Source organism: Peromyscus californicus, unplaced genomic scaffold (genome assembly GCF_007827085.1).
Source record: "Peromyscus californicus insignis strain IS unplaced genomic scaffold, ASM782708v3 Scaffold_13__1_contigs__length_99412109, whole genome shotgun sequence".
NCBI classification, from domain to species: Eukaryota; Metazoa; Chordata; class Mammalia; order Rodentia; family Cricetidae; genus Peromyscus; species Peromyscus californicus.
In genome coordinates this window covers 39032018-39058443 of record NW_026294424.1, presented here as the reverse complement: position 1 = coordinate 39058443, position 26426 = coordinate 39032018, and the positions used below count along the sequence as shown (strand labels likewise).

Below are 26426 nucleotides of genomic sequence, written 5' to 3'. Positions count from 1 at the left end.
AAGTAATATATTATAAAAAATTTGAAAAGATATTAAGAAGCCAAAGGTCAAAAATAGAATCACTGTGAGGTTACTATCCAGAGATAACTGCACTGCCCTTTGGATTATTTTCTTTTATTCATTTCCAGTGTATGCATGTTGTACAAACACACGTCCATGACAGGATTTATTACATTCCTATTATATTTCATAACATTTGCATCATATTATGAGTAGTTTTATATCCCACCTCTCACACTCATTAACATTTTCTTATGTGACTAAATGTTCTCTGGAGACAGAGATTTTAAATTTACATCCGGTGAGATTTGCCTCTTCTGATACACAGCTTTAAGATCTTTGAGAAGTCCAGGCTCACATAAGACTGTCCTTGAACCTTGGTCCTTCTCACTGCTCCTTTAATTTAGCCTCACCCACTTCCTCATACACCCGTCCCAGCCGCCCTGGAATCCACTGCATTCCTCTTCTTCCCCATAGCTTTGTCTTTTTCAGAATTCTGTATCTTTACCTTTCAGTGTGCAGCCTTTTGGTCTGGCTTCTTTCGCTTAGCACAATGCCATGTGTATGATTACATACATCGATACTAGTTACTTTGGATCATTGAGCAATATTCCCCAGTACAGATGCACCACAGGTTATTTAACTGTTTATCAGTCAGGTGATGCACATGACTTTTACTTGCTAAATAAATATTCCATCCTATGGATATACAAAACCTCATGCAGCTGGTCTCAACAGTTCCGTGTGTGTGTGTGTGTGTGTGTGTGTGTGTGTGTGTGTGTGTGTGTGTGTATGTGTGTATTTGACATTTTAGGTTGTTCCCTTGTCATAAGTAGTCATTAAAAAGACATCGTTATATATACATCTTTGCATTATATATATACTGTACAGGTATCTGAAGCTCTTAACAAGCATGTATTGTGTCTTTTGGAACAGAAACATACAGAAAATAGAAAATACAGATATTTCCAAAAATATATTTAATTATATGAGATTCTATAACACTCCAGGTCACAGTGGTTTGTGTTATTATCAAAATAAAAGATAATAACTTTAATTCTGTGGTAGCAAATTTTGCCTGGTAAGCAAGACTGGCTAAATGTCTTATTTCTTGAATCATGAGCATAAGTATAGTAGGATTACTGTCTGGTTACATTGTTTTCCTAGAAGAAAGTATCTTTAGACACAGGGCTCCCTTGGTCTATACAGAACAGGGTGGACTGGTCAAGGCTGATGCAAGGCTGGCTTCTGTTAGACCCGCACGGCGATTTTCAAATCACATTTGAGAAGTTGAAGTCAAAGCCACTAAGAGAGAAATGACAAGGCTGGCATCCCCTGTCGTATAAAAAGATGGGCTCTCCCTCTGCAGAGATGCTGAGGCTCTGGAAAGAAAAAGGGAAACAGAGATAATGTCAGTGTGTGACATCTGCTTTCAAAATCATGTATGCACACTACAGAAGTGTTTAGATAGAACAGAAAGTTCATAAGGCCTAAAGTAAAAATTATTCATTTCCCTACTCCCAGAGAATTACAGCTAATAGTTCAAGTTGTCCTTTCAAGGAAGCACAGGCACGCGTGGGCGCAGGCGCGCGCACGCGCGCGCACACACACACACACACACACACACATTTACACACACGAACACACCTCTTTGTGTAAATACACACAATGCAATTTGCCTCCTTTGCCTGACCCCACCCCTTGGACATAGTTCATGCTGGTTCACACAGAGTCAATTCATTTTTCCTTGTGTATGAGTTCTTGTGGTACGAATGTTTCAGAGTGTTAGCCAAGTTCCTTACTGGTGAATAGTGTATCATCAGAGTTTAACTGATTGAGAAAAACTTGTTCTGACTTTAAACTACCCAGCAGAGACCTGGCCAAATCCCATTTAAACTAAAGAAAGTCTGATCTTGAAATTACTGAATTATTTTCAAACAATTAAAACATGAACTTTTAAAGTTATAAAACTATCTTATCTTGGTTCAGAAACAATACTACTGCTCTGGTCTAGTGGCCAGATTCTTACCCACAGACTTCCTTAGGAGGCTGAGTCCCTTTTTCTTATTAGCCAATGGCTCGCCCTGCTGGACATTTATACGGCTGCATTTCTGATTCAGTCCAGGTCCATACTTGAATCATGTAAAATTGGTCCATCCCCACTTTTTTTGCCTTAAAATAATTAACTAATATCTGGATACATTTAATTTATTTTCAACAAAATGAAATAGCACAGAGAAAAATGCAAGAAATTATGAGGCTCTCCCCTCATCTTTTTGCAATTCTTACTTTTTTATCTAGAAGTTATGATTTGGAGTTCATCTTCTCAGACCCATTTCTGCTGTCTGCCCCATTACCATCCACAAATTAAACACACAGCTTGTTTCTCTTTGCACTATATTTCTGAGTCTATATTAGAGGTGTTGGTTTGGCATATTTTGGAGTTAAAGATAGTCACCAATGTGGGTGCTAGGAATCAAACTCAGGTCCTCTGGAACAACAGCCAGTACTCTTAACCCCTGAGCCATCTCTCTAGCCCTAAAATTTATTTTCTTAAAAAGGTATAGAAACATCTCCAAGACATACTATTAAATGAAAAAAGCAAATCCCAGAATCGTATCTGTAGTATCACTTACTATAACTAATACAAGAGATCTATGTCTGTGTTGTGTGTGTGTGCGTGCATGAATGTATATGTCCATGCAGATGTATGGATGCACACATGTGCCATGACAGGAATGTCATAATCTACAAGGACACACGAGAATATAGAAACAGTGGTCTACCTACTTTGAGTAAGGAAACTGACTAGCATAGGAGTAAAGAAAAACAGGGTTCACTTCTGTGACCTTTTTATAATTGCAAATTTTGTTTCAAGCATGTATATTAACTTAAAAATAAACTAGGATTAAGAAGGAAAAGTCCCAAGGTCCCCTTGCAGCTCCACTTCTAGAATGTCTGCTGAAGTGTTGCTAGGCCCAGCATGGTGTTGGGCAGCCTGGAGAGAGCTGGCACAGCTTGCAGATGTCTGTGGAACTTGCACTGACCTAGCTCAGAGACTTGGAGGTGGAGGGGGCTGCAGTACAGAAACAACCTACTGTGCAGTGGACAATTTAGGAGATGCATGGAGAATCACACTGCAGTTCACCTGGGTGCTGCTGATTCCAGCCAATTACTTACGAGTTCATGACACAGTCCGGGTGAGTGGTGTGGTCCACACACATTAAGAACTTCACCGGTCTACAGGAGGAAAACAGTGTTTAAGAGATTACCCAGAAAACTTGCACCCGTTAAACATTTACGACGTGCCTGAAAAGTGCTGGAAACACAGCATGCATCTCGGAAGATCCCATAAGCCACTCCTTTATAAACAATATCAGGTAGGTTGGGAGTGGTTGCCCATGCCTTTAATCCCAGCACTAGGGAGGGAGGCAGAGGCAGGCAGGTCTCTGTGAGTTTGAGGCCAGCCTGGTCTACAAAGGGAGTTCCAGGAAAGCCAGGGCTGCACAGTGAGACCCTGTCTCAACACCCTCCACACAAGAGCTAGCACTTATCAAGCACTTATGTAGCAGCAATGTTGATTGTGTTTTATTCAGATCTCGTCATTTAACCCGACAACCATCAATGGAGTTGGTCCTATTTTCAACTGCAATCTGCTGCCGCTAAAGCTGACCACAATGGTTTTCCCATGCCCTCATAACATGGGAAACATGATGAGTTAGAGAGCTAACCTTGAACCTTTAGGCTCATCTAGACCCATTCTGCCTGCACATCCTACTTTATTAGGAACACCTTTTGGATGTGTACTTTGGACGGAAGGTTGGACTTAAAACACGAGTGGTGATGGCCATGCTCCGGTTTCAGCAAAGAATGCTCAACTGTCTAGTACAATCGAGGCAGAAAATATGAAGCTCCAGGGCAACCAGGAGGGAAGGAAAACGGCAATGGAAACAGGAGCAGGTGACAGTGACACACGGGATATGAATGACAAGGCTACGACAACACCTCTATGATCATACAACTGGAAAGAATTGAGAGACGTGGGGGAGGTACACCGTCACTCGGCACATGCTCTGTGGTCCCTGCTTAGACTCACCTGCGCTGCGGTGAAGTCTACTGTACATACACACATTTTATTAGTAGTGGTTTTTGGGGTATTGCCTCACTACGTTGCCTAGGCTGGTCTTGAACTCCTGGGCTCTAGTCATCCTCCCACCTTGGCCTCATGAGTGCCTGGGACAACAGATGCCATCTGTCCATACATATTTACAAAAAATAAATGTAGCTGTTATTGTCTTTTACCAAAGACAGGCTTTGGATTTCACCAAATACAATCTAACATGGTTTTAACAGAAACCAACCAGGAGGAGAGAGTCTATGGAGAAATAACGCTCCGCCAGCATCACCAAGGACCCTGATGTGAACTCTGGCTGACACAGGACTAAAAGTGATGGCACTGAATTTTGAGGGTTAGGAGACCCTTCCCTACATTTGTGTTGGCCCTTGTTTGCCTAGGCTTTGCAGTTTTCTTTGCTACCCACGAGCCATAGAAAAGCCTTAACACAGAACAGCAGCCAGTAGAAGCTGAGTGAGGCTTGGAGTCCAAGAACCAGCAGCAAAGTGAACTGGGGATCCCAGGAGAGGGGAGGGACCCAGGCTGGGACCCAGGACAGCTGTGATGGGGAGGAGGCTTCTGGGTCTGACCTGACTGATACAGCACGGCCTGGTGACTGAAGAAAGAGCCTTTCTAGAGAGTTCTTGGGCCAGAGAAAAGTGGTGGTAACTCTGAAATCTGTAACCACAACTGTCCCTATCATTAAACTGTAATACAGTAAGAATTGTCTATTTAGATGTATTTCTAATACCAATGTTTTGACTCAGGAAGGGACATTAATAGAGGTGCTTGGGGATACATGCTTCAAGGCTACACAAAGATGGGCTCAAAAATCAACTTTGATCTTGAGTATTGACCTTGGGCCAGTTATTTAACCCCTGTGACTCATCTCAGTAGCTTCTGTACTGTGATCTAAAGATGTGGGAACCACAGCCCTTGGTCTCCAGTCATCACACATCAACCAAGGCCGGAGGGAGAAAGTGGACATAGATATATGATAAATTTCTGCTTTTAGTATCCTCCAGCTGTCCTTGAAATGGACTCAGGAAGGTTCCCCCTGCCCACACATCCATAAGCAATTCAGAAGTCACCATCATGGCCTTTGGAGTGGACACCTGCGAAATCAACCCTTTGAATCGCTCTAACCCGTCAAAGTGGTTATACACAGCGCCACCTACGGGTAGTCATCGATACAACTGTGCTGGAACCCCAGGGCCTCCAGTCTGTCTTCCAGGATTTTCACACTGCCTTCGCCACAGGATTCCCTAAAACACAGATGGATGTATCTTTTAAAACAAACAGATTAAAGAAGGAGGAAAACGTAGTAGACTCTGTTTCAGTGTCAACCAAAGATCTTTCAGCCACTCTCGGATGTTCTCTCAAGCAGAACACGGGAAAAGTTCTGGTTCAGGAGCTGTGACTCCTGGGTACCTACACAGTCAAGCAGAGAGAGATGAGGCCGCAGGGTTTGGCAATATTCTCCTCCATGCAGCATCAAGGCTCTGAAGAACAGAGACCAGCTCTCCTCTGAAGCTCCTGCACGGTCTTGAAACAGGGTGTAGCCTCATCGCCAAGCTTCGGGACCAAATGGGCTAACTTTTTTATCTGGCACTATTTAAGCTACAGGGTAGAACTGTTTGCAAAACCAGGAGCCAAGCAAGTGGGGGCGTTATCTTAGGCTGCTCGGCAGTGGCGTTCATTCATGAAAAAGATGAGTTCCACCCTTGCTTGTATGTAAACTCAGATAGCTTCTGAGAAGCTGTAGTTCTTCAAAGTCCTGGTCCTCACTGGTTAGCCAGCACCTAGTTGCAGAAGTGGTTGCTTTATGGAGAGCACTGGGTGGATTTTGAAAACCCTGGTGAAGGTATCAAGCCTTCAAGAGAGAAGAAAAAAGAAACTGGCTTTGACCCTCACAGATGTGTCAGAAGCTGGTTTATCAAAGCTCCCATGCCACTCATAAAGATCAGCATGGTTTCGGCTGGGAGTGCACTGGCATTCCCAATCATCATCATTCTCTACCAGCCACATTAGAAGCAGAAGGCTGGCGGGTCCCTAAAGCTAAGTGCAAAAGGGCCCTGGCCAGGTCATATCCAAGCAAAGCAAGACCTCACAGCTATATACCACCTCAAGCCCCATAACTTACACTTTGGGTCCCCCGACATCATGCATGACCCAGATCTCAATTCTTGTGATTTTATCCTTTTGTAAGTATGGGATTTCAAAATCTGCAAAAAACCTGGGAGACAGGAAGGACATTTATTTTTATTTTTTTGTTCTTCCGTGGTGTTGAACCAGTACATGCTAGGCAAACTCTCTGATGTCAAGCCCCGTCTCCAGCCTAGGAGAACGTTTCCCATCTTAACACAGTATGATAACTGTCCATTTGGTCTGTTAATTTGTTTAGACATAAAATTTTTTAAACATTTCTAGGAAAGTCAGATGTGGTGGCGCACACCTTTAAACCCAGCACTCGGGAAGTAGAGGCAAGTGGGTCTCTTTGAGTCTAAGCCCAGTCTGGTCTACATAGTGAATTCCAGGACAGCCAGGGCTATTCAGACAGACCCTGTCCCACCCCACTCCACCCCCCAAACATGTTTCTGGGGCTTTTTTTACATTTGGTGTACATGCACATGTTTGTGTGTGTAAGGGAGCACATGCATGTGTGTACATACCTACATAAGCCAGAGGACAAAATTAGGTGCAGTCCAGTCTCTCACTGGCCTGGAACTGGCCCAGGAGGCTAGGCTGGCTGAAATAGTGACCCCAGAGATCCACTTGTCTCTGCCGCCCCAGCACATGGATTACAAATGTGCCAACACTCGCAGATTTTTCCCTTCGGTTCTGGGACTCAGACAGAGGTCCTTATGTGTGCAAGGCAAGCACTCCCACTGACCTATATCCCTCCAGCTGCTCTTCTCACTTTCTACATTTGGTTACTTGCTCGTGTGTTTGTAGCTCTTAACGGTTTAACTGTATAGACACGGCTCTAATGACCACATCACTCAACTGTGTTACTTTACCTGACTTTACAAAAGCAAGCTTTAAAGTGGGACTGGGATGATTCTCCAGCTTTTATTTTGGTATCATCTATGGTGCCCTTGGTATTTCAGTTCTTACCCTTTCACGGGATAGGCTCCTTTGGGCTCTGAGCCATTCAGCATGACATTGATCACCCCAGAACTGTCTTTTGAATACTGCAAGAAGAAACAGTTTTTTGAGAAAATGAAGCCACATTCTATTTTTTTATGTTTTAAAAGGATCTTTGTTTTGTTTTTTTTATTGACAGTTTTCAATGGGGGAAATTTGGCATTTCACATGGCTAGTAGAGATGCAAATTGGTTTATTCGGAGAAGCAAATCACCTTTAAAGTCCCTGACTCCTAGACTCAGTAATTCCATGTTAGGTACCTTAGCCTAAGGATGTGATTTGGAATGCATGACATCATGTCAGCTAGAATAAACTAGGCTGAGCTGACATGACAAACAGCCTCGACCTTGCAGTGGCTTCTCACAAAGATTCACTCTATGCTCCCACTGAACACTCACCAGAGGCTCTTGGTGGTTTGGCAATTGGTGTTCTCCCTATGAGGAAGCCTCCACACCTGCGAAGTTGTTAACTGCCAGGAAGGGAGAAGGGCCAGTGACGTCACTCTCACTCACCTCTCATTGGCCCATGTCAGTCACATGTAAAGAACTGCATGAAGCACTACAAACCACAGGTGCAGAAAATAAGCCAGCTGTCTTTGGTGACCAACCCCAAGTCCCACCACAAGCGCTGCACACAAGCGTGTGCAGCGTGGCATGGCTTGCAAGATGAAAACATGCTCACCAGCTTGGAACTGCAAGGGACTGGTGTACAGTTCCCACTACATACCAACACAACACTGAAGTCTAATTATTAATGTGCTGCTGGTAAGAATCTGCAGAGGCTACACAGTATCATAGGGAGTGCTTACACTCAAAGCAAAGCGCACGATTAGATGAGCGGAAGATGCACGTTGCCACAATATAATTGAGCGAGGCTCAGGGTATATGTAGCTCAGACATGCTGGCAAGCAATAGGCCTCGAGTTCAGTTTCTGGTATCATTAAATAAACAAATAAAAAGTGGGTATGTAGGTAGTCTCATTCTCAGAGCTCTAGTTCAGAACACATAATTTCCCTCTTAAAATGACTGTTTTAGAATAAAGGGTAGGTGGTGGTGAATTATGGGTCACTGAGCCTCACAGGACAGGTTTACTCACTAATAAGATGACACCTGATGCCTGGTGCTCCGAAGCAGAGACGTGTTTTGTGCTATTTGTCTCCAGCTGCTTCCAAAGGGCACTGACAGTAGGAGTTAAGTTTTCAAATGCTGACATCTGACAACCTCTGTGTTAAAAAGGTAGCATTGGGGCAGCAGGAACATCATTGGTGATTTCACTTGTCTTCCTGTACCTTGCCCCTCTCTATCACCAGCAGTGATGGCATTGACCGTGGGAAAGAATTGAAACGTTCGTGGGTATACACGCAATGAAGCTGCAGAAAGTTGTGGCTAAAAATTCGGTCTCTGAAGCTGGAAAGCCTGCTTTCAAGTCCTGGTTCACCTGCTTACTACAATTTTAAACTCAGAAAAGTCCTTTGACCTCTTTGCAATTCATTTTCCAAGTCTGAACAAACAGCTACCTCAGAGGATTGAAGGCTGTCAAGACGGAATGTTTAAAATCATAACAACAGTTAGCCTGGGGATGCAGCTCATGGTAGGACCTTCACTTGACATGTGCAAAGCCCTAAGCTTGATCCGCAGCACCACAAATAATAATACTAACAACAATATTGACTGACTACTTATAAGGTTCCAGCCCTGTCATTACTGGACTGGATTAGCTTTGCTCCTGCTTCAACCACCTAGTGTATTCTAAGGGCTTAAAAATTGGAGGTGCTGATACTAGTTTCCAATAACAAAACCCAGATGGAGCACATACCTTAAAGTGAGGGAGATTCACAGTGGCATGTACTACAATTCTTTCTTTCTTTTTGCTTTCTTTCTTCCTTCCTTCCTTCTTTTCTTTCTTTTTTCTTTCTTCCTTTCTTTTTTCTTTCTTTCTTCCTTCCTTCCTTCCTTTCTGTGTTTTGTTTGTTTGTTTGTTTGTTTTTGTTTTTTGAGACAGGGTTTCTTTGTGTAGCCTTGACTGTCGTAGAATGAGCTGTGTAGACCAGGCTGCCTTGAGCTCACAGAGATCTGCTTGCCTCTGCCTGTACCTAGCTCAAATGTAGTTTTAGTACCTGTTTACAGGTCTCTCTCTCTCTTTTTGTGATTTATTTATTTTTATTTTATGTGCCTTGGTGTTTTGCCTGCATGTATGTATGAGGGTGTCAGGTTGACTAAAGCTGGAGTTACAGACAGTTGTGAACTACCATTGTGGTTGCTGGGACTTGAACTTGGGTCCTCTAGGAAAGCCGCCAATGCTCTTAACTGCTGAGCCATCTCTCCAGCCCATTACAGTTCTTTTACAGAGAGTGTTGATATGACACCTCTATAGAGGTGCTAAGCCCTCCGCTCTCCAATAAGAACTTTGGCAGCTCCTGGAGCCTGTATTTCAGATGAAGCCCTGGGAAAGTAGAAACAAACACTGGCTTGGAGGAGGCCCTTTGCTTAGCCCTGGTGGAAGGGTTGATCAAAGTCCTTCACCCAATCAGTGGACCCATTGAACACCTGGAGAGCAAAGTAGACGATGGGAGGCAGAGACACATGACTTCTGAAAGGGGAGGACTGGAAGTATCCTGTCCTTTACTTGCTTCTTGATCAGCATGATTGACAGTTAATCATCAGCACTTAGCTATAGACTTAACCCTCCTTATTTCTAATCTTTATTCCAATGCTTAAGGCAGGGAAAGTAAGCTATAAATGACATTGTTTTATAGCTACTGACAGCATCATCAACTCTGTGGCAATATCCTCTGAGATACAGACATGCCTTAGGAACATTTCTGTGGCGGCAGCTTATTAGTAACCTACCGACTCTTCTCCCGTTAATGATACTCTGTGGACATTTCTAATACCCATATCCGAGTCTCCGGTGTCCCAGGCTCTTCTGTAGAGATTACTCCTATTTTACACAGCACTAGGAAGTTGCAGTGCTTTGAATCACCACACATAATCACGGTGAGACAGAAATACTGATAATGCACTATCCCCATGTATATATAGCTAACATTTGCGAAGCGTTTTTCTCTGCACCAGTCACTGCATTATTATTTTATCTCCTTATACCCTCACAACTTTGTGGAGCAAAGGAAATGAGGCAGAGAAATCATTAAAGTGGAGAGGAGGACTCACAGAAATTAGGTAACAGCCTAGGGTCCAGTCCATAGATTCCACACATGCTCAACACGCACTCACCCATCCCAGGATTACCTGCATGGATGCTCTTTTCCAATAGGAGTCCACAGCATTGTTTTCACAGTCTTCTGATGTGGGACAAGACTGGTAATCAAGTCCTGGGAAAAAAGTATACAAATGCCTTTCATATCGGAAACGCATTCATTTAAAGTATTTGCTAATTCCATATTTGGTGTGAGTTCTGAACAATGTGCATAGTGCGTTTACCTTCTTCAAGCCTCAGTTTCCCCTCTGGAAAATAAAGAGATGAAGGCAGAGTCCTGCTGGATTGGAATCATAGGCTCCAAGGTCTGATTGTGAGATTACAGGGCTTACTGGATATACATCCCTAAGCCACTCCCTTAATCATGCCATGCCTCAGTTTCCACGCTTGCCAAATTAGGAATAATGATAGGATCATAGAGGATAATGTGTGGATTCTAGAATTAATGTGTCTAAAAGACCTGCAAGAGCCTGCAGCAAAGGTAAGTACACTCTGCCCATTATTGTTATTATCCACTACTATAGATGCTACCTACTTCAGAGGATTTGGAAAGGACGAAATGAGATGAACATAGATGAAAATATCCAGCATCCAAGGTCAATTCGCAGGTAGAGGAACTGTTACTTTGTGGTGACATGTGCAAAAGTCTTACCAGAGGCATTTTCCTGTCGACACCAACTCAGAAAATCTCCAACCTTGCCATACAGAACGTCACACAGGGGCGTGAGGCGACGGGTGTTCTCTGCAAAGCTGGCAACGAGTAGGTAGTTATTCTCCCAGAACAGCGACTGATGAGAAACAGCCAAGAGTTAAAATGTGAGAGAAAATGAAAGCACATTGCGGTCGTCATCAAGACAAGTCAGCAGCCACTCCGCGTGGAATCGGGATCCACTGCAAGCCTACTGCTTTCCTTGCTGCTACTGCACGGTTGAAGTGTGTCGCCTCTCTCCTCCCTGTCTTGCAAACACACTGCGTAGACCAATGGTTCCTAACCTTCCTAATGCTGTGGCCCTTTAATACAGTTCCTCCTGTTGTGGTGACCCCCAACCACAAAATTCTTTTCATTGCTACTTTGTAACTGTAATTTTGCTACTGTTATGAATCGTAATGTAAATATGTTTTGGAGATAGAAGTTCGTTAAAGGGGTTGCCACCCATAGCTTGAGAACCACCGACATAGACAATAATGACATATATTCCCAGTGGTATAAAACACATGAACCACTGTCAAGAGCCTTGCATTACAAATGATTAAGGGGCCAGGGCTGCAAGCCTAGCTCTGTCCCATGCTGGATGTATGATTTTGACCAGGGCATTTCATCTTCCTGTGCCTTGGTTTGGAAAATAGGAGCAGAAGCCTTTGGCCTTGTGCTGTAGCTGTGATTAGGATGGTATGCAATCGTGTACTGCCCTTCCTAGAGTGCACGGTGATTCAAAACACCGCATTCTTTACAGCACACTTGGTACCTTCCGGGGTAAATAGTGTCTTCATACAGCACAGGTGACAATATTCCCGGTGACTATCTCATCTGGTCCTCAGTAGTCCAGTCTCTTTGTAGACTGGAAAGGCTATAAGATCTTTTTTTTTTTTTTTTTTTTTTTGGCGTCCCTAACCCTTAATAAAACACCGGGAACACAGAAGGATTCCAGTAAGTTATTTATTGAGTTCATCAACTAGCTCACTAAACTTCTGAGAGATGTATAATTTTAAATATGCATCTGCTTTTTACCAACAAAGAAGCAGAAAAAAAATGCAGCATTAACTTAAAAATTACATTTTTGGTCATCATATCTGAGGTAGGTATCCTCACCTTGTCTCTCGGAATGGCATGCCTGGAGAGGTTAATGAAGAGGTCATAGTCTGAGGGAAGCACAGAGCAGGGGTCCTTGTCTAGCACCACCTTGAAGGCTTCCCAGATGGCTGTGCAGTTTTTGTTCCTGTGCAGAAGTGCCAGTCAGGACTGGGGAGATGCTTCAGAAGGCGAGGCTCTTGTGGTGTAAGCATGAGGACCTGAGTTCAACACCCACCCCCATCCATGTGGCTGCCTGTGCCTCAAACCCCAGCATTGCATGAGGAGGAAACCAGAGGGTGATGGGACTGGTTGGCTGCCAGGCTAGCTCTAGTTTTCAGACTAGAAGATGATAGAGCCAGAAATTATAGAGCAGGACACCCAGTGTCCCCCTTTGGCCTCTGTGTGGGCACAAGCACATCACACACACACACACACACACACACACACACACACACACACACACCCCACACACAGTGCAAGTTATAAAAAGAAAACCCAAAATGCACTGCGATGCACTGTGAAACGCTTCCACTGTGAGGAAAAGCAGAGTTGTTCTCCCATCTAAGTAACATGCTTTTCCCCAGGTTCACCACATAAGCAGAAAAGGCCACAGACAGAAGCACAACTAGAAGGTGACAATTCCTTTCCTTTTCTTTTTTGTTTTGTTTTGTGTTTTTGTTTGTTTATTTGTTTGTTTGGTTGATTGGTTGGTTGTTTTTGTGTTTTTGAGACAGGGTTTCTGTGTATAGCCCTGGCTATCCTGGAACTCACTCTGTAGACCAGTCTGGCCTTGAACTCAGAGACCCACCTGCCTCTGCATCCCAAGTGCTGAGATTAAAGGCAGAAGGTGACAATTTTAATGTCAATAAACTCTGGTTTTCAGATGTTGTGAGTTTGTGTGTGTGTGTGTGTGTGTGTGTGTGTGTGTGTGTGTGTGTGTATGATCAAGGGCCACATCTCTTGCTTTTGTCTATTCATTTAGACACAAGAGTGGGGCCCATTGTTCAGGTCCATTAGAGGGCAGGTCTCTGCACCCCTGAGGCCAGGTCAGGAGGCAAGACTTGGGACGACAGGGTGGATGGCAGGTGCTGGGAGTGGCTTCTTCTGCTGAGGCAGAAAGTCCTCCAGGGCCAGTTTTCACTCCTGAGGTGCAAGCCACCTCGTTTCAAAATCACTTCCTATGCAATGGTCACTTTTTCTTCCTCTTGGTAAGTGGTGACTAGCTCGACTCCTTATGTTATTCTCTCTCTCTCTCTCTCTCTCTCTCTCTCTCTCTCTCTCTCTCTCTCTCTCTCTCTCTCTCTCTCTCTCTTCTCCTTCTCCCTCCCTCTCTCTCACTCCCTCCCTCCTTCTCTCTCTCTCCTCCCCTCTCTGATTGAAATGTATAACAATTAAGTACAACTGGCACAAGAAAGGGACAGTATAACAACACAAAAAGCGGGTCCAAAGGAGGAAAAAATTTCAGTAGGAAGCACAATATGCGCAAGACAGAGGAAACCAGAGTGCTCTAGACACTCATCCTAATGCCGCCCGGCTCCCTCTCCGTCCCCTCTCTTCTTCTGTTCAGACAGACACTAAACTTGGAGCATCGTCTGGCAAAAGACACCTTGAGAGGGACCCTGAAGGAGATGGGAGTTTGAAGGACGTAAGGATTTCAGCCATAAGGAGGAAAAAACTTAAGTCCTCTAGAGCAGAGGACCTGAAATTGCCAAAGGGCGCGCACTTCAGCAGTTGCTGCTAGAGACCTCTGCAGGCTGCAGGCTAGCGAGGCAGTCACTCAAATTCACCTCTAGACTGGTATTTGCGGCTCCCACCCGCACCTCTCTCACCTCTACAACCGCAGGACAACCTCATCCGCAGTCGCCTCCTGGACCTGGAGATCCCCTGCACTTTGGCCCCTGGCCCTGAGAATCGCTTACCTATCCCTGCATGGAGACCCGTTAGTCCCTCTGCCTGACTTTCCAAAGTCCCCCCTCTCTCTCCCTTTTCACTTTCTGGCTTAGCGCTTACCCGGGATGAAGGCTCAGCAGCGTGGTGTACTCCGCGCAGCGGCCCAGGAAGATGCTTTGCAAATGCGGAGTGGTGCCCTCCCCGCTCCACCGCGCTGCGGCAGCTCTCGCCCCCAGCAGCAGCGGCAGCAGCAGGGACAGCCACAGCCACAGAGACAACGCGCATCCCTGGGCGGCCATCGAGGAGACTTTGAGTCTTCCAACCAAGGACCTCCTGGACTCCTCCCACTTTTTTTCTTTCTCTCCGGCCCCGGAGGCGGTTCCCCTTAGCTGAGCGCTAGCAGGAAACTCATCCTAACCCATGGCAGGCCCCCTTCCATCCCCTTTCCTCTTCTGTTCCGACAGACACTAACCATGGGGCATCGTCTGGTAAAAGGCACCTCAAGGAGGGGCCCCCAAGGAGATAGGAGTTTGAAGGACGTGAAGGTTACATACAGAAGAGGAAAAAAAACTTTTTTGGTTCAAATTGCAACACCCTTGACAGATGTCCTCTTTCCCAAGAGCCAAATATGGGTGAAATTTGTTTGTTTTCAGGACACACACACACACACACACACACACACACACACACACACACACACAACTAGAAATCACCCATCTGTTACTACGTAAGCACCAAGCAAGCTTAAGCTAAGTTCCCCTTCACACCTTCACACCGTTCTTCCTTTCTGAGTTTATAATTGTCTTCGGTTTCCAGATGAATAGACTTGGGAAAGTTAATTAATTTCTCCAACGTCTCAATCTCACTCCTAGGTAACCCTAAAGATGATCTAGAACGCGGGAGTGAGGAGAATCCCATGTGGAATAATGCCAAGTCCTCAGACCTTACCTCAAAAACAGCTGTGAACTCAGACTGCTGGTACAGTCTTGATACACACGAGAGGGGTGTGTGTGTGTGTGTGTGTGTGTGTGTGTGTGTGTGTGACTTTATTTGAATCCCTTTTTGTTGTAACCTGTCTAGCTTTTTCTTAAGTAGAAGGTCACAGTCCAGTGATAGGTATTTTCAGTTTTTCCAGCATCCATCCTCTCCATCCGGTTTGCTTCCACATTTCTAAACAGGTGTGTATCCATTATCTCAAGGTGGTTTTGTTTTGGTTGTTATCTCCTGGCTTTCTACTATGGAAAAGTAGATTGTATCTCCTCCCTCCCTCTTCATCCCTCCCCCGCTCCATTCTTTTTTACCCTTCATCCTCCCAACAGGGTGTTAACACAGCTATAAACCTGTCATACTGCATTGTTATGAACTTGTGAACATTATTCATGGCTGATGTATAGCATTTTATTTCCTTAGTAGCAAGAGGTAGTAAATGACTTCTCCTGGACTCGTTTTCCCCACCTCGGCTTGGTATTCTAGGCTTCAAGGTACACTTAAGGTCACAGGCCACACTCTGTAAGCCATGTAAATGTTCTTATTCCAAACCACCAGTCAGCAGCCGTCCCTGGGAATATCCAGCTTCCTGCTCCAGGATGAGCATGTTGCTTTTGGCTGTGTGCCTGTCATCCATCCCTGCTAGTCTTTCTTCTCTGCTGCGTCATGTCTCTCATTTCTAGATCTCTTCATGAAGCAAAATTCCTAATGGCTTCTTGAGAACATACTAGGCAGTCTCTGGGATTTTTGCATATCAGAAAAATCACTATTTTACACATCTGATTGAGACGTGAGTATGTAGAATTTTAAATTGGAAATAATTTCCCTTCAAAGTTTAAAAACCATTTTCTTTTTGTTTATATACCACATCCTGATCCAGTAGTTTGGGTTTTTTTTTTTAATCATGTGGAGTATGAATTTTCAGAGGTGAATTTGGGGAACGGTTTTTATTCAGTATCTTGGTAACCAGTGGTGGGGCCATTCACTGTTTTGCTTATTATTTAGTTATTCACTTAGTTATTTGTTATTAATTTACGGTACTAGTGGAATTGAACCTTAGGCATCACTTACGCTAGGCAAGTGCTCCAACCCTGAGCTATATTTCTAGCCTTCTTTTGACACAGTATCCCTAAGTTACCGCCACCAGCCTTAAAAGCACTGTGTAGCCTGGGTAGGTCCCAAACTAGCTCTGCAGATGCACACAGGGCTTTCCAGGGTTGGAAAGGAAGGAAACTGATACTTCCCCAGAGCAACCAGAAATAAAGGGCTCTCAGATCTTTAGCAGAGTAAGACTCACTCTGGACTTCAGACATCCAAAGGGGAAGGTGTGTGTATGTGTATTTGTGTATGTGTGCACATGCATGTGTCCCACTAAATTAATAAATATGCCACCAATGGAGATTACATACAGATTTTGGCACCACAAACTTTCTATCCCCTTTCCCTTCAGAACAAAACCAAGGCTATCACACTTGATAGTTTCAATCAGACCATGAAGAGGCCCTCTCCAACTGAAATGACATTGGAGAACAATTCAGTCAGTCGAAAATATTTTTCTAGCCCCAAACTGTCTTCACAAATCCTGAAAATATTTGAGTAACTGTTATATAGCCAGGAAGGCTTTTCGAGAACATGAGAGAAAAAGAAGGCTTAATTTGCCTTCAATGGTTAATAAAAATTTGGATATCAAAGAGGAAGGCTCAACAAGAAGCGAAGAGCATGAAAAACTCTATAACATCTTATCATATGATATAATCTAAGTTATCATAAACTGTAGAAGTACAGATATCAAAAGTACTTCTAGGGAGGGCCCAAAATAAACCGAGGAACATATTTTTGTACACTGGAAGCACTGGAAGACAGGAGGTTCTTGTTATATAGTGACAGAAAACTGAGATGGATTTTTTTTTACAATTATATAGGGAACACTTTGTATTTAACAAATTTATATAGTAACTCTAGATTTCCAAGTCAAACACTGAAGGTATGGTTTCTTGTTGCTTTAATAAAGTATAGAATGAAAAAAAAAACTATAAAAACAGAATCAGGAGTAGCAATTTGGGGGGTTTTTAAGCCTGTCCAGACTGTGAAAGATGCTGAGGTTGAGGTCCACCATAGGGAACACATACTTTGGGTAGCAAAAAGAAGACAGTTGTGTGGCTGGGCATTCTTATTTGGAAAAATATATTTAAAACTTTTTAAACTGTGATAAGACATACATAAAATTTATCTTCTAGCCATTTTTTAAGTATGAGCATCATTATCTTAGTGCTTGGTAAGAGTGATGGTTTGAATAGGTATGGCCCCCATTGACTCATGTGTCTGATGCTTGGCCCACACACTATTACGAGGTGTGGTCTTCTTGGAGTAGATGTGTCCTTGTTGCAGGAAGTGCATCATTGTGGAGGTGGGCTTTGAGGTCTCATTTATTCTCAAGCCATGCCTAGTGTGTCAGTTCATTTCCTGTTGTCTGTGGATCAAGGTATGGAACTCTCAGCTCCTTCTCCAGCACCATAGCTGCCTACACACTGCCATTCCTGACATGATGATGATGGACTAAACCTCTAAAACTGTAAGCCAACCCCAATTCAATGTTTTCCTTTATAAGAGTTGCTGTGGTCATGGGATCTCTTCATAGCAATAGAAATCCTAACTAAGGCAGGAAAAAAAAAACTGACCCACAGGACCACACTGTACTGCCAGGCCTGGGTAGGTAGACACCCACTGGCTCACCTGGTGTTGCTGAGCCTGGGTGGGTGGAAGATACCCATGGGCCCACCTGGCACTGCAAGGCCCAGAGAGGCAGAGGACACCTGAGATGCCCCCATCTACAGCCATGTTGTATGGGCCGGGCATGAGAGACACTGGAGAGGCCCCCACCCACAGCCACGTGGCACAGGCAGGGCAGAAGACACCAGAGATATCCCTGCCTATAGCCATGCAGCGCTGGCCGGGTGTGAGAGACACTGGAGAGGCCCTGCCTGCAGCCATGCAGCACAGGCGGAGTGGGCACCACTTCGATGAGCAAGTTCATGGTGGAGAAAGGGAAACGGAATGGCATGGGCACTAGGAAGATAAGCAGAACTGACGTTGCGAGGGTGGTGAGGAACAGCCCAATGTGTGCAGCTTATGCTGCCACCTAAGGCCACAGAGATGCCCTGGCCCGTACTACCACCAAGAATCTTTTCTGGGTCTGTGATCCTGCAGTAGCAGCAGCAGCAGTCTGGGTCCTCGTCTGTGGCCCATGCTACCACCAAAGGCCATTGGGCTGTCCCTGGTCTGGGCTACCTACCACCTGGCTGATGTCTGAGAGCTGTGCAGAGCCGGCCCCACCCCTTACCAGCTGGCACTGGGGAGAGCTGACTCCAAACCCTGCCTGGTCAGTGTGGGAGAGCTGGTCCCATTCCTCACCTGGGCAAGCAGAAGAGCTGTCCCTGGCGGCATGGGTGTAGAATCAAAGCTGCTGGATTTCCATGACACAGGGCAACAGCAGGATATCTGAGAGGAGTCCAAGAATCCAGTATTGATAGTGTAGCAGAAGCCAGAGACCTTGAACCAGACCAATGACTCATTGCAATGACCTTTGCAAGTAAAGTTTTTTGGGCAAAAGGGCAGACTGAGTGACACACTTTGACACCGTGACACACTGCAGCTTCCATGGAGAGATGTTGTTTTTCTTTCTTCCTTTTTTTAGTTTTCTTTTTTTTATTTGTCATTTTTATTTTTTTTTTCCTTTGGCAGGGTGGGAAGCCAGCTCCCACTTTTCCCCAGGGTACTCTTGAGGAGAGCGGGATAAGACATATTTAGAAAGATAATGTGGAGAAGACAGACAGAAACACAGGATAGTTTTGGGAGGACCTGGACCAATATCCATCAGCCTTTTCTGTCTCTTCAAAAGGGCTTTTTATAGGAATGCCAAGGGCTGGGCAAAAGATCTCCCCCTAGCACAGCCAAGTGCAGACCCTTCCAAATATCTGGTAACCATGCCCATGGTCAAGCCATCCCCTAATACAGCCCTGCTAGGTAAAGCAAGCTCAGATCTCACTAGGAAACCTCTGTGGGCCCCCACAAGAAAGCTCTATGGAAGGAGCTCTCTTTGTAGTGGAGTGAATCATTGTGAGTCACAAAGCATTCAAGACTAAGAAACACTAAGTAGGACTGAAGAAACAGAGAAAAAGAAATGGTTTTAAAAATAGACCTGGGGGCGGGGGAGGAAGGCAGTGGGCTACCAAAATTCTACAGTCAGGAAACAGACTATTAAGATCATTCCAGGACAGACATGAGCTACCCTTCATAAAAACAGATGCCTTTGAATGAAGCCACAGGCAGAGAGGGCACAGACAAGAACGACAGGTTATTCCTAGGCTTTGAGCCTTATCTGGGTAGACTTTGGACATGGCTGTCTGGCCACTCTGCTCTGCCTTTTGTTTTCTTCCTTTGTGGGGCAGAGTCCATGGACATCGCCCTACTCCAGCTTCATTCATTCCGGAGCACAGAACTTGCTGTCTGGCTTCACAAGTGCACAGATACTCTGGTGATGGGATGGCCAAACACCCTAATTGTCGTGCTAGAAACCCCATCCATCCACTGAGGGAACTGGGTGCAGAGAGCCACGGCCAGGCCCCAGGTGGAGCTCCGAGAGTCTAATTAACGAGAAAGAGGAGGGTTTATATGAGCAAGAATTGTTGAGACCAAGGTTGGATAAAGCACAGGGACAAATAGCCAAACGAATGGAAACACATGAACTATGAACCAATGGCTGAGGGGCCCTCAACTGGATCAGGCCCTCTGAATGGGTGAGACAGTTGATTGGCTTGATCTGTTTGGGAGGCATCCAGGCAGTGGGACCGGGTCCTGTGCTCATTGCATGAGTTGGCTGTTTAAAACCTGGGGCCTATGCAGGATCGCTTGGCTCGGCCTGGGAGGAGGGGACTGGACCTGCCTGGACTGAGTCTACCAGGTTGTTCTCAGTCCTGGGGGGGGGGGTCTTTGCCCTAGAGGAGGTGGGAATGGGGAGTGGGCTGGGGGTAAGGGGAAAGGGGCAGGAGCGGGGAGAACAAGGGAATCCATGGCTGATATGTAGAATTGAATTGTATTGCAAAACAAAAATAAAAAAAAAACTTGCTGTCTGACTTCACAAGTGCACAGATAACCTTGGCCCAGAACACAGTACGGTCAGGGCTACACCCATTTGTAATTTAGGCAGTACAGATACGAGATTTGGGACTTGAATTGATACTAAAATAAGTTCAGAACTGTGGGGGACATTAGGATGGGTGAAGGTATTTATCATGTGGGATGAAAGCCAGAGGATTAACTACAAACAAGCCGAAATGCCTCTCAAAGATGTCTAAACTCATATTCTGGAGACCTGTGACTGTCGCCTTACATGGTAGTAGATTTTGCAGAAGTGATATATATAAATATAATATATATCAAATATATTTGATATATTATATATATAATATATATATCAAAGAGCCAAACCCCTCAGCATCTGAAATATGACTTATGGCTCTCACCAAAACAGCAGCTACAATGGCTCTGTGTTGGACCCCATGTTTCAAATCCCTCCACGTGACACAATGCAGGCCAGGTGCTACCTTTGCTTCAGTGGCTTATACCACAGAGGAACCCCACCTTTTAATATACTGAGTTTTATCTCTAGACAGGTCACTCATTATTCCTGGGACATAAGAAAACAATTCTTACCAAATATCTACAGGCAGGTGGGGTTGGGCAGCAAGCTTTTATCTTTTTGTATTTGTGGTATAATCTGAGTGTGTGTGTGTGTGTGTGTGTGTGTGTGTGTGTGTATGTGTCCGTTATCCTTTACTTTTAAGAGAATACAAGGTCTGCAAAATCCAACATTGCAATAAGGCCAGGTATGGGAGAAATGTAAAGTTAAAATTCACTTGAGGAAGACATACTATGTAATACAATTTGCCTAATCAGTAACATCATGAGGATATAACACCAGGCATTGCCATTCTGGATGTGTACATTGGTTATTGGGTATAATCAGATGGTTATTCTATTTTTTTGTTCTGGTAATGTAAACCAAACCCAGGGCCTTGGGCATGCTAGAGCTACACTGAGCCTGGGGTTATATTTTTAAAAGAAGTCCAGAATTTACACACATTTACTTTGTAAACATGACTGTAAAGTACAGCCGTTAGGAAGCACTGGTTCATCTGTTCTGTGTCAGAGGCATGTTGAACACCCACTTACTTTTGTACCCCAAATATTTCCAAGAAAGCTTCTGGCCTTTAATTTCAACTTCATGTAATTTTTATTATTGTTGTCCAATCAACATAAAATCAGTTGATTTTACTAATATTGAAATTTGACAAAAATTAAACCAGAAAAGTTATCACACTTTCTTAATAGCAATATAACAAGAATGGCAACATAATAACATTTAACATTATGAAATGATACAAAAGGTGGGTAAGATCTCAGGTAATTCGATGAATGTATCTGCTCACAAGCTCATTCCAGTCTAGAACACAGGAAAGTTGCATGACTCATGTGTTTGTGGTATCATTTGTTCTATTTCTCTCCTTTGGTCTTAACTGGGTTAAGACTGAAAACCCCACTTCACCCAGGCTAGCTGTTATGAATGGTAGCAACAGCAGGAGCCTCTTCCTACTTGGCAAAGGAAAGTGTGTTAATGCATAGAGCCCACGAACTTAAGGTCTAGTAATTGTTCTTCAGAGAATATGAAGAAGTTGTAGTAAGTCACTTTCTCCTTCAAGCTTAACTCAATTCTTGTTTTCTGGGTTTAAAAATAAATGGTTCTTACAAACAATGCTGATATGAACATAGCTGAGCAAGTGCCCTTGTGGTATGATTGAGCATTCCTTGGGTATATACCCAAGAGTGGTATAGCTGGATCTTGGGGGAGATGGATTCCCAATTTTCTGAGAAAACGCTGTATTGATTTCCAAAGTGGTTGTACAAGCTTGCATTCCCACCAGCAGTGGAGGAGAGTTCCCCTAGCTCTACATCCTCTCCAGCATAAGGTGCCTTCAGTGTTTTTGATCTTAGCCATTCTGACAGGCATAAGGTGGTATCTCAGAGTTGTTTTGATTTGCATTTCCCTGATAATTAGGGATGTTGAGCAATTCCTTAAATGTCTTTCAGCCATTTGAGTTTCCTCTGTTGAGAATTCTCTGTTTAGTTCTATAGCCCATTTTCTTAATAGCCAGAACCTGGAAACAACCTAGATGTCCTTCAACTGAAGAATGGATAAATAAAATGTGGTACATATACACAATGGAATACTACTCAATAGAGAAAAACAATGACATCATGAGGTTTGCAGGCAAATGGATGGATCTAGGAAAAATCATCCTGAGTGAGGTAATCCAGACTCAGAAAGACAAACATGGTATGTACTCACTCATAGGAGGATACTAGATGTGGAACAAGGATGACTGGACTGCTACTCACAACACCAGGGAGGCTACCTGAAAAACAGGACCCCAAGAAAGACATGGGGATCACCCAATGACAGAGAAATGGATGAGATCTACATGAGCAGCCTGGGTGTGAGTGGGGGTAATGAAGGGCGAGGGTCGAGGGAAAGAGAGCTTGGGAGAGCAGGAGATCCCAGCTGGATCAAGAACAGAGAGGGAGAACAAGGAATAGGAGACCATGGTAAATGAAGACCACATGAGAATAGGAAGAAGCAAAGTGCTAGAGAGGCCCACAGAAATCCACAAAGATGCCCCCACAACAGACTGCTGGCAATGGTCTAGAGACAGCCTGAACTGACCTACTCTGGTGATGGGATGGCCAAACACCCTAACTGTCGTGCTAGAAACCCCATCCAATGAATGAGGGAAATGGATGCAGAGATCCACGGCCAGGCCCCAGGTGGAGCTCCGGGAGTCCAATTGGCGAGAAAGAGGAGGGTTTATATGAGCAAGAATTGTTGAGACCAAGGTTGGATAAAGCACAGGGACAAATAGCCAAACGAATGGAAACACATGAACTATGAACCAATGGCTGAGGGGCCCCCAACTGGATCAGGCCCTCTGAATGGGTGAGACAGTTGATTGGCTTGATCTGTTTGGGAGGCATCCAGGCAGTGGGACCGGTTCCTGTGCTCAGGGCATGAGTTGGCTGTTTGAAACCTGGGGCCTATGCAGGGTCGCTTGGCTCGGCCTGGGAGGAGGGGACTGGACCTGCCTGGACTGAGTCTACCAGGTTGATCTCAATCCTCAGGGGTCTTTGCCCTGGAGGAGATGGGAATGGAGGGTGGGCTGGGGGGAAGGGGATGGGGGCAGGAGTGGGGAGAACAAGGGAATCCATGGCTGATATATAGAATTAAATTATATTGTAAAATAAAATAAAATAATAAAACAAAAAAAATAAATGGTTCTTTTATGAAACTTATTTCTTATCCCTAAGCACTGAAATTTCTTTTCTGGAAAGAAATGGTTAAAAGTTTCAACCAGAGAAGAGATATGTAGCACTATTTTTTACTTTATTGCTTTCAAAGTCTTTTTATTAACAGTATCCTCTTCAATATATATATGTATGTATGTATGTATGTAAGTTGGATACACGGTAACTAGGATTCACTTCTAATCCTTGCTTGGTACAGTAACAATTCTGCAGTATTTAACTCAGTTCACTAAGAAATGCAAAAAATGGCAGCATAATATGCCAACTTTGTTACACAAACATCATCTTCAAAACGATTTCCTGAAGCCAGGCGGTGGTGGCACACGCCTTTAATCCCAGCACTCGGTAGGCAGAGGCAGGCGGATCTCTGTGAGTTTGAGGCCAGCCTGAGTTACAGAGTGAGTTCCAGGAAAGGCACAAAGCTACACAGAGAAACCATGTCTCGAAAAACAAAGACAACAACAACAACAACAAAAAACCTATTTCCTAAGTGAGATTTTTTTTCAGTGAGAAAAATGTGACTCTCATTTCTGCATTCATAAGCTCTGCTTAGTATTTTCCCTTGGGAAAACCAACAAACTGTGCTAGATAGAGTAGGTGGATATGAGTCATTCCAATTTCTGAACTAAATGTTTCAAGAAATCAGCAATTCAGTGAGCTTCCTCTAATAAGGTAAACAGTTTTCACTGCTTCCATGAATACCTGTGCAATTTCTCTGGATACAAAAGCTTCCCAGTGGATGACACAATAGGTCCACACTGAACTGATACTGCCATTTCTAGCATTTTGTTACTTAACCTGCTATGTTCTCGGTGAGGCTTGCTGTCCCGTCACTTGTAATTTTGAGGTTAACTTCTATTGACTAACTATATGCTTTTCTAGTTCTTTAAAAGTATCTACAGACTGAGTTGTGAGGCTAAATTTAAAAAGCACAAAAATCCTTTGTAAAGTCCTCTTGTCACACATATCTGATATAAACTTAAGAAGTGTGCAGTTTGTCTTATTGGTATTTGTATCGAGCTGGATTGCAAAATCTATCCTGGATTGTAATTGAATAATAAACACTGTTTCTAAATATTCTGCAATAGTACAAATTTGTAGAGTTTTCTGCTTATCTACTGACTCATCAGCAGAAATTGTCCACACCAGAGCCAAACATGCTGGAAGAATTCCTCCAGCATGTGTGAGATACACAGCCAGTGTGTTGACAGCAAGGCCTTCTCACTCCCAGAGGGAGGGCAACTGGGTTGATAGCTTTGTGTCCTTTCTTTGAAAACATTTGAGAGGCTCACCACTAAGTTCAGCATTCTAAGTTTCTGGATACCTCCTAGTTTGGAAAGTTTTAAGCTTTCATTTGCAAGAATATTATTACAAACAATGCATGGAGGTCTTTCATTTTCAAAGGGTTCTGCACATTCGATAAAGACCCACTTCAAGTAATCTTCATTATAACCTTTTATGCTCCCATTTTTTTTTCTGGAATGTGGCTCAATTGAAATTGAAGCTAGAAAATTAAAATCATTATTCTTCTCCATTATTGTCAGCATTCATACTCACAGATCCAGAAGTTGAACTTAAGTGTGTGTATGTATTCCTTTTCCTTTTAATAAAGAAATGACTCATTTTAAAAGTAATTCTTTCATTTTAACTGAAATGTCATAGTTGCCACTAATAAAAACAAATAAACAGCTTAAATAACAATTCCAAACATGCTCTTAAGGTTTGCAGCTGAATCTGTTGGGTATCTTAGACTTTACCTCTACTTGCAAGTCATGGTGATGGAAAATGAGAGTTCACAACATTACTTTTGCTTTCATGAATACTAAATGACATCCATAGGCAAGCTGCTGAAAACAATTTCTTAGCCAGTGTAGTCATCGTCTCTCATTCTTTTCTATTGCATTAAAATTGACCCCAATAATCCTGGGCATGTGCAAAATTCAGGCAGAGGATTTATGCAAAACATTCTGGTACTTGGTGTTTTATTTTGTTTTTGAAAAGTTCATCATATGGCCAACAATTGATTTAAAGACTCAAGAATAGGTTAAAGACATACTGTGATATAAAAAGACATAAACACTGATACAATGACATTTTGTGATGTCTGCTAATTGAGTGTCCATTTGATGAAGAGAGATTTACAGATCTGCTGGACATTGCATATTTGCTTAGGAACTTTTTGAAGTGGTTGGAATGCATCTTAGATTTTCATTGCTGATGCCTTCAGATGGGAGAGTTTTAAGATTGTTTGTTACAGTTGGATCTAGTGAGAATACAGTGAGGTTTTCCATGGTCAGGTCAATTATCTGGTTGAAGGTGGTGATATATTTTCACAGAACTTTCTTGAGTGCATGCTTGACCTGTGTAAGACCACAGACATGACAGGAAAGAATCACAACACAAAGTAATACTATGGCCAGCCTTGTTCTGACCAGTATATTCCTTTTGCATGTAATACTTTGTCTTCTTCCAGGCACATCTCATTATGTTGCCCAGGTTGGCCTCAAACTGGTGAGCCTCCTGCCTCAACTTACTGAGTGACTTGGATTCCACCAGGTGTGCACCACTATCCCTGGCCTTTTCTTGCTTTCTCGACAATTTGAAATCCTTTTCATGGTTTACAACCTAGCTCAAATGCTATAGAATTCAACAAATAAGTACTTAAGGTGTGGAGCACTACAGACACAAAACAAAATTAATATTTTCATGTCAATAGACATATGCTCAGCTGTTAGTGTGAACTAGAGCTAAGTGACTAATCTTTAAAATAATGCTACGTAAACAGAATAGCTGTACAGAGAATAAAAATTCCTGACTAAAATTATGCAAAAAACCACACACAGGATATATAACTTAAGAATTAAA

At 43.6% G+C, this 26426-nt stretch overlaps 1 protein-coding gene across 3 annotated transcripts; it reads right to left on the bottom strand.

Annotated features, from left to right (window-relative positions):
• Positions 1–128: 128 nt before the first annotated feature.
• Positions 129–14592, bottom strand: Bst1 (bone marrow stromal cell antigen 1). Of its 3 annotated transcripts, XM_052734853.1 has the most exons (9): positions 14280–14571; positions 12288–12414; positions 11130–11265; positions 10510–10592; positions 7232–7308; positions 6258–6350; positions 5293–5379; positions 3181–3240; positions 129–1382 (listed from the first exon to the last, which is right to left on the bottom strand). In XM_052734853.1, exons 1-9 carry the CDS (start codon positions 14456–14458, stop codon positions 1277–1279), a joined length of 948 nt encoding a protein of 315 aa, XP_052590813.1. In that variant the 5' UTR covers positions 14459–14571; the 3' UTR covers positions 129–1276. The 3 variants fall into 3 exon arrangements, with proteins under 3 accessions (XP_052590813.1, XP_052590815.1, XP_052590814.1); XM_052734855.1 differs by lacking the exon at positions 12288–12414 and having other exon boundaries at positions 14280–14592; XM_052734854.1 differs by lacking the exon at positions 6258–6350 and having other exon boundaries at positions 14280–14577.
• Between the last annotated feature and the right edge of the window lie 11834 nt (positions 14593–26426).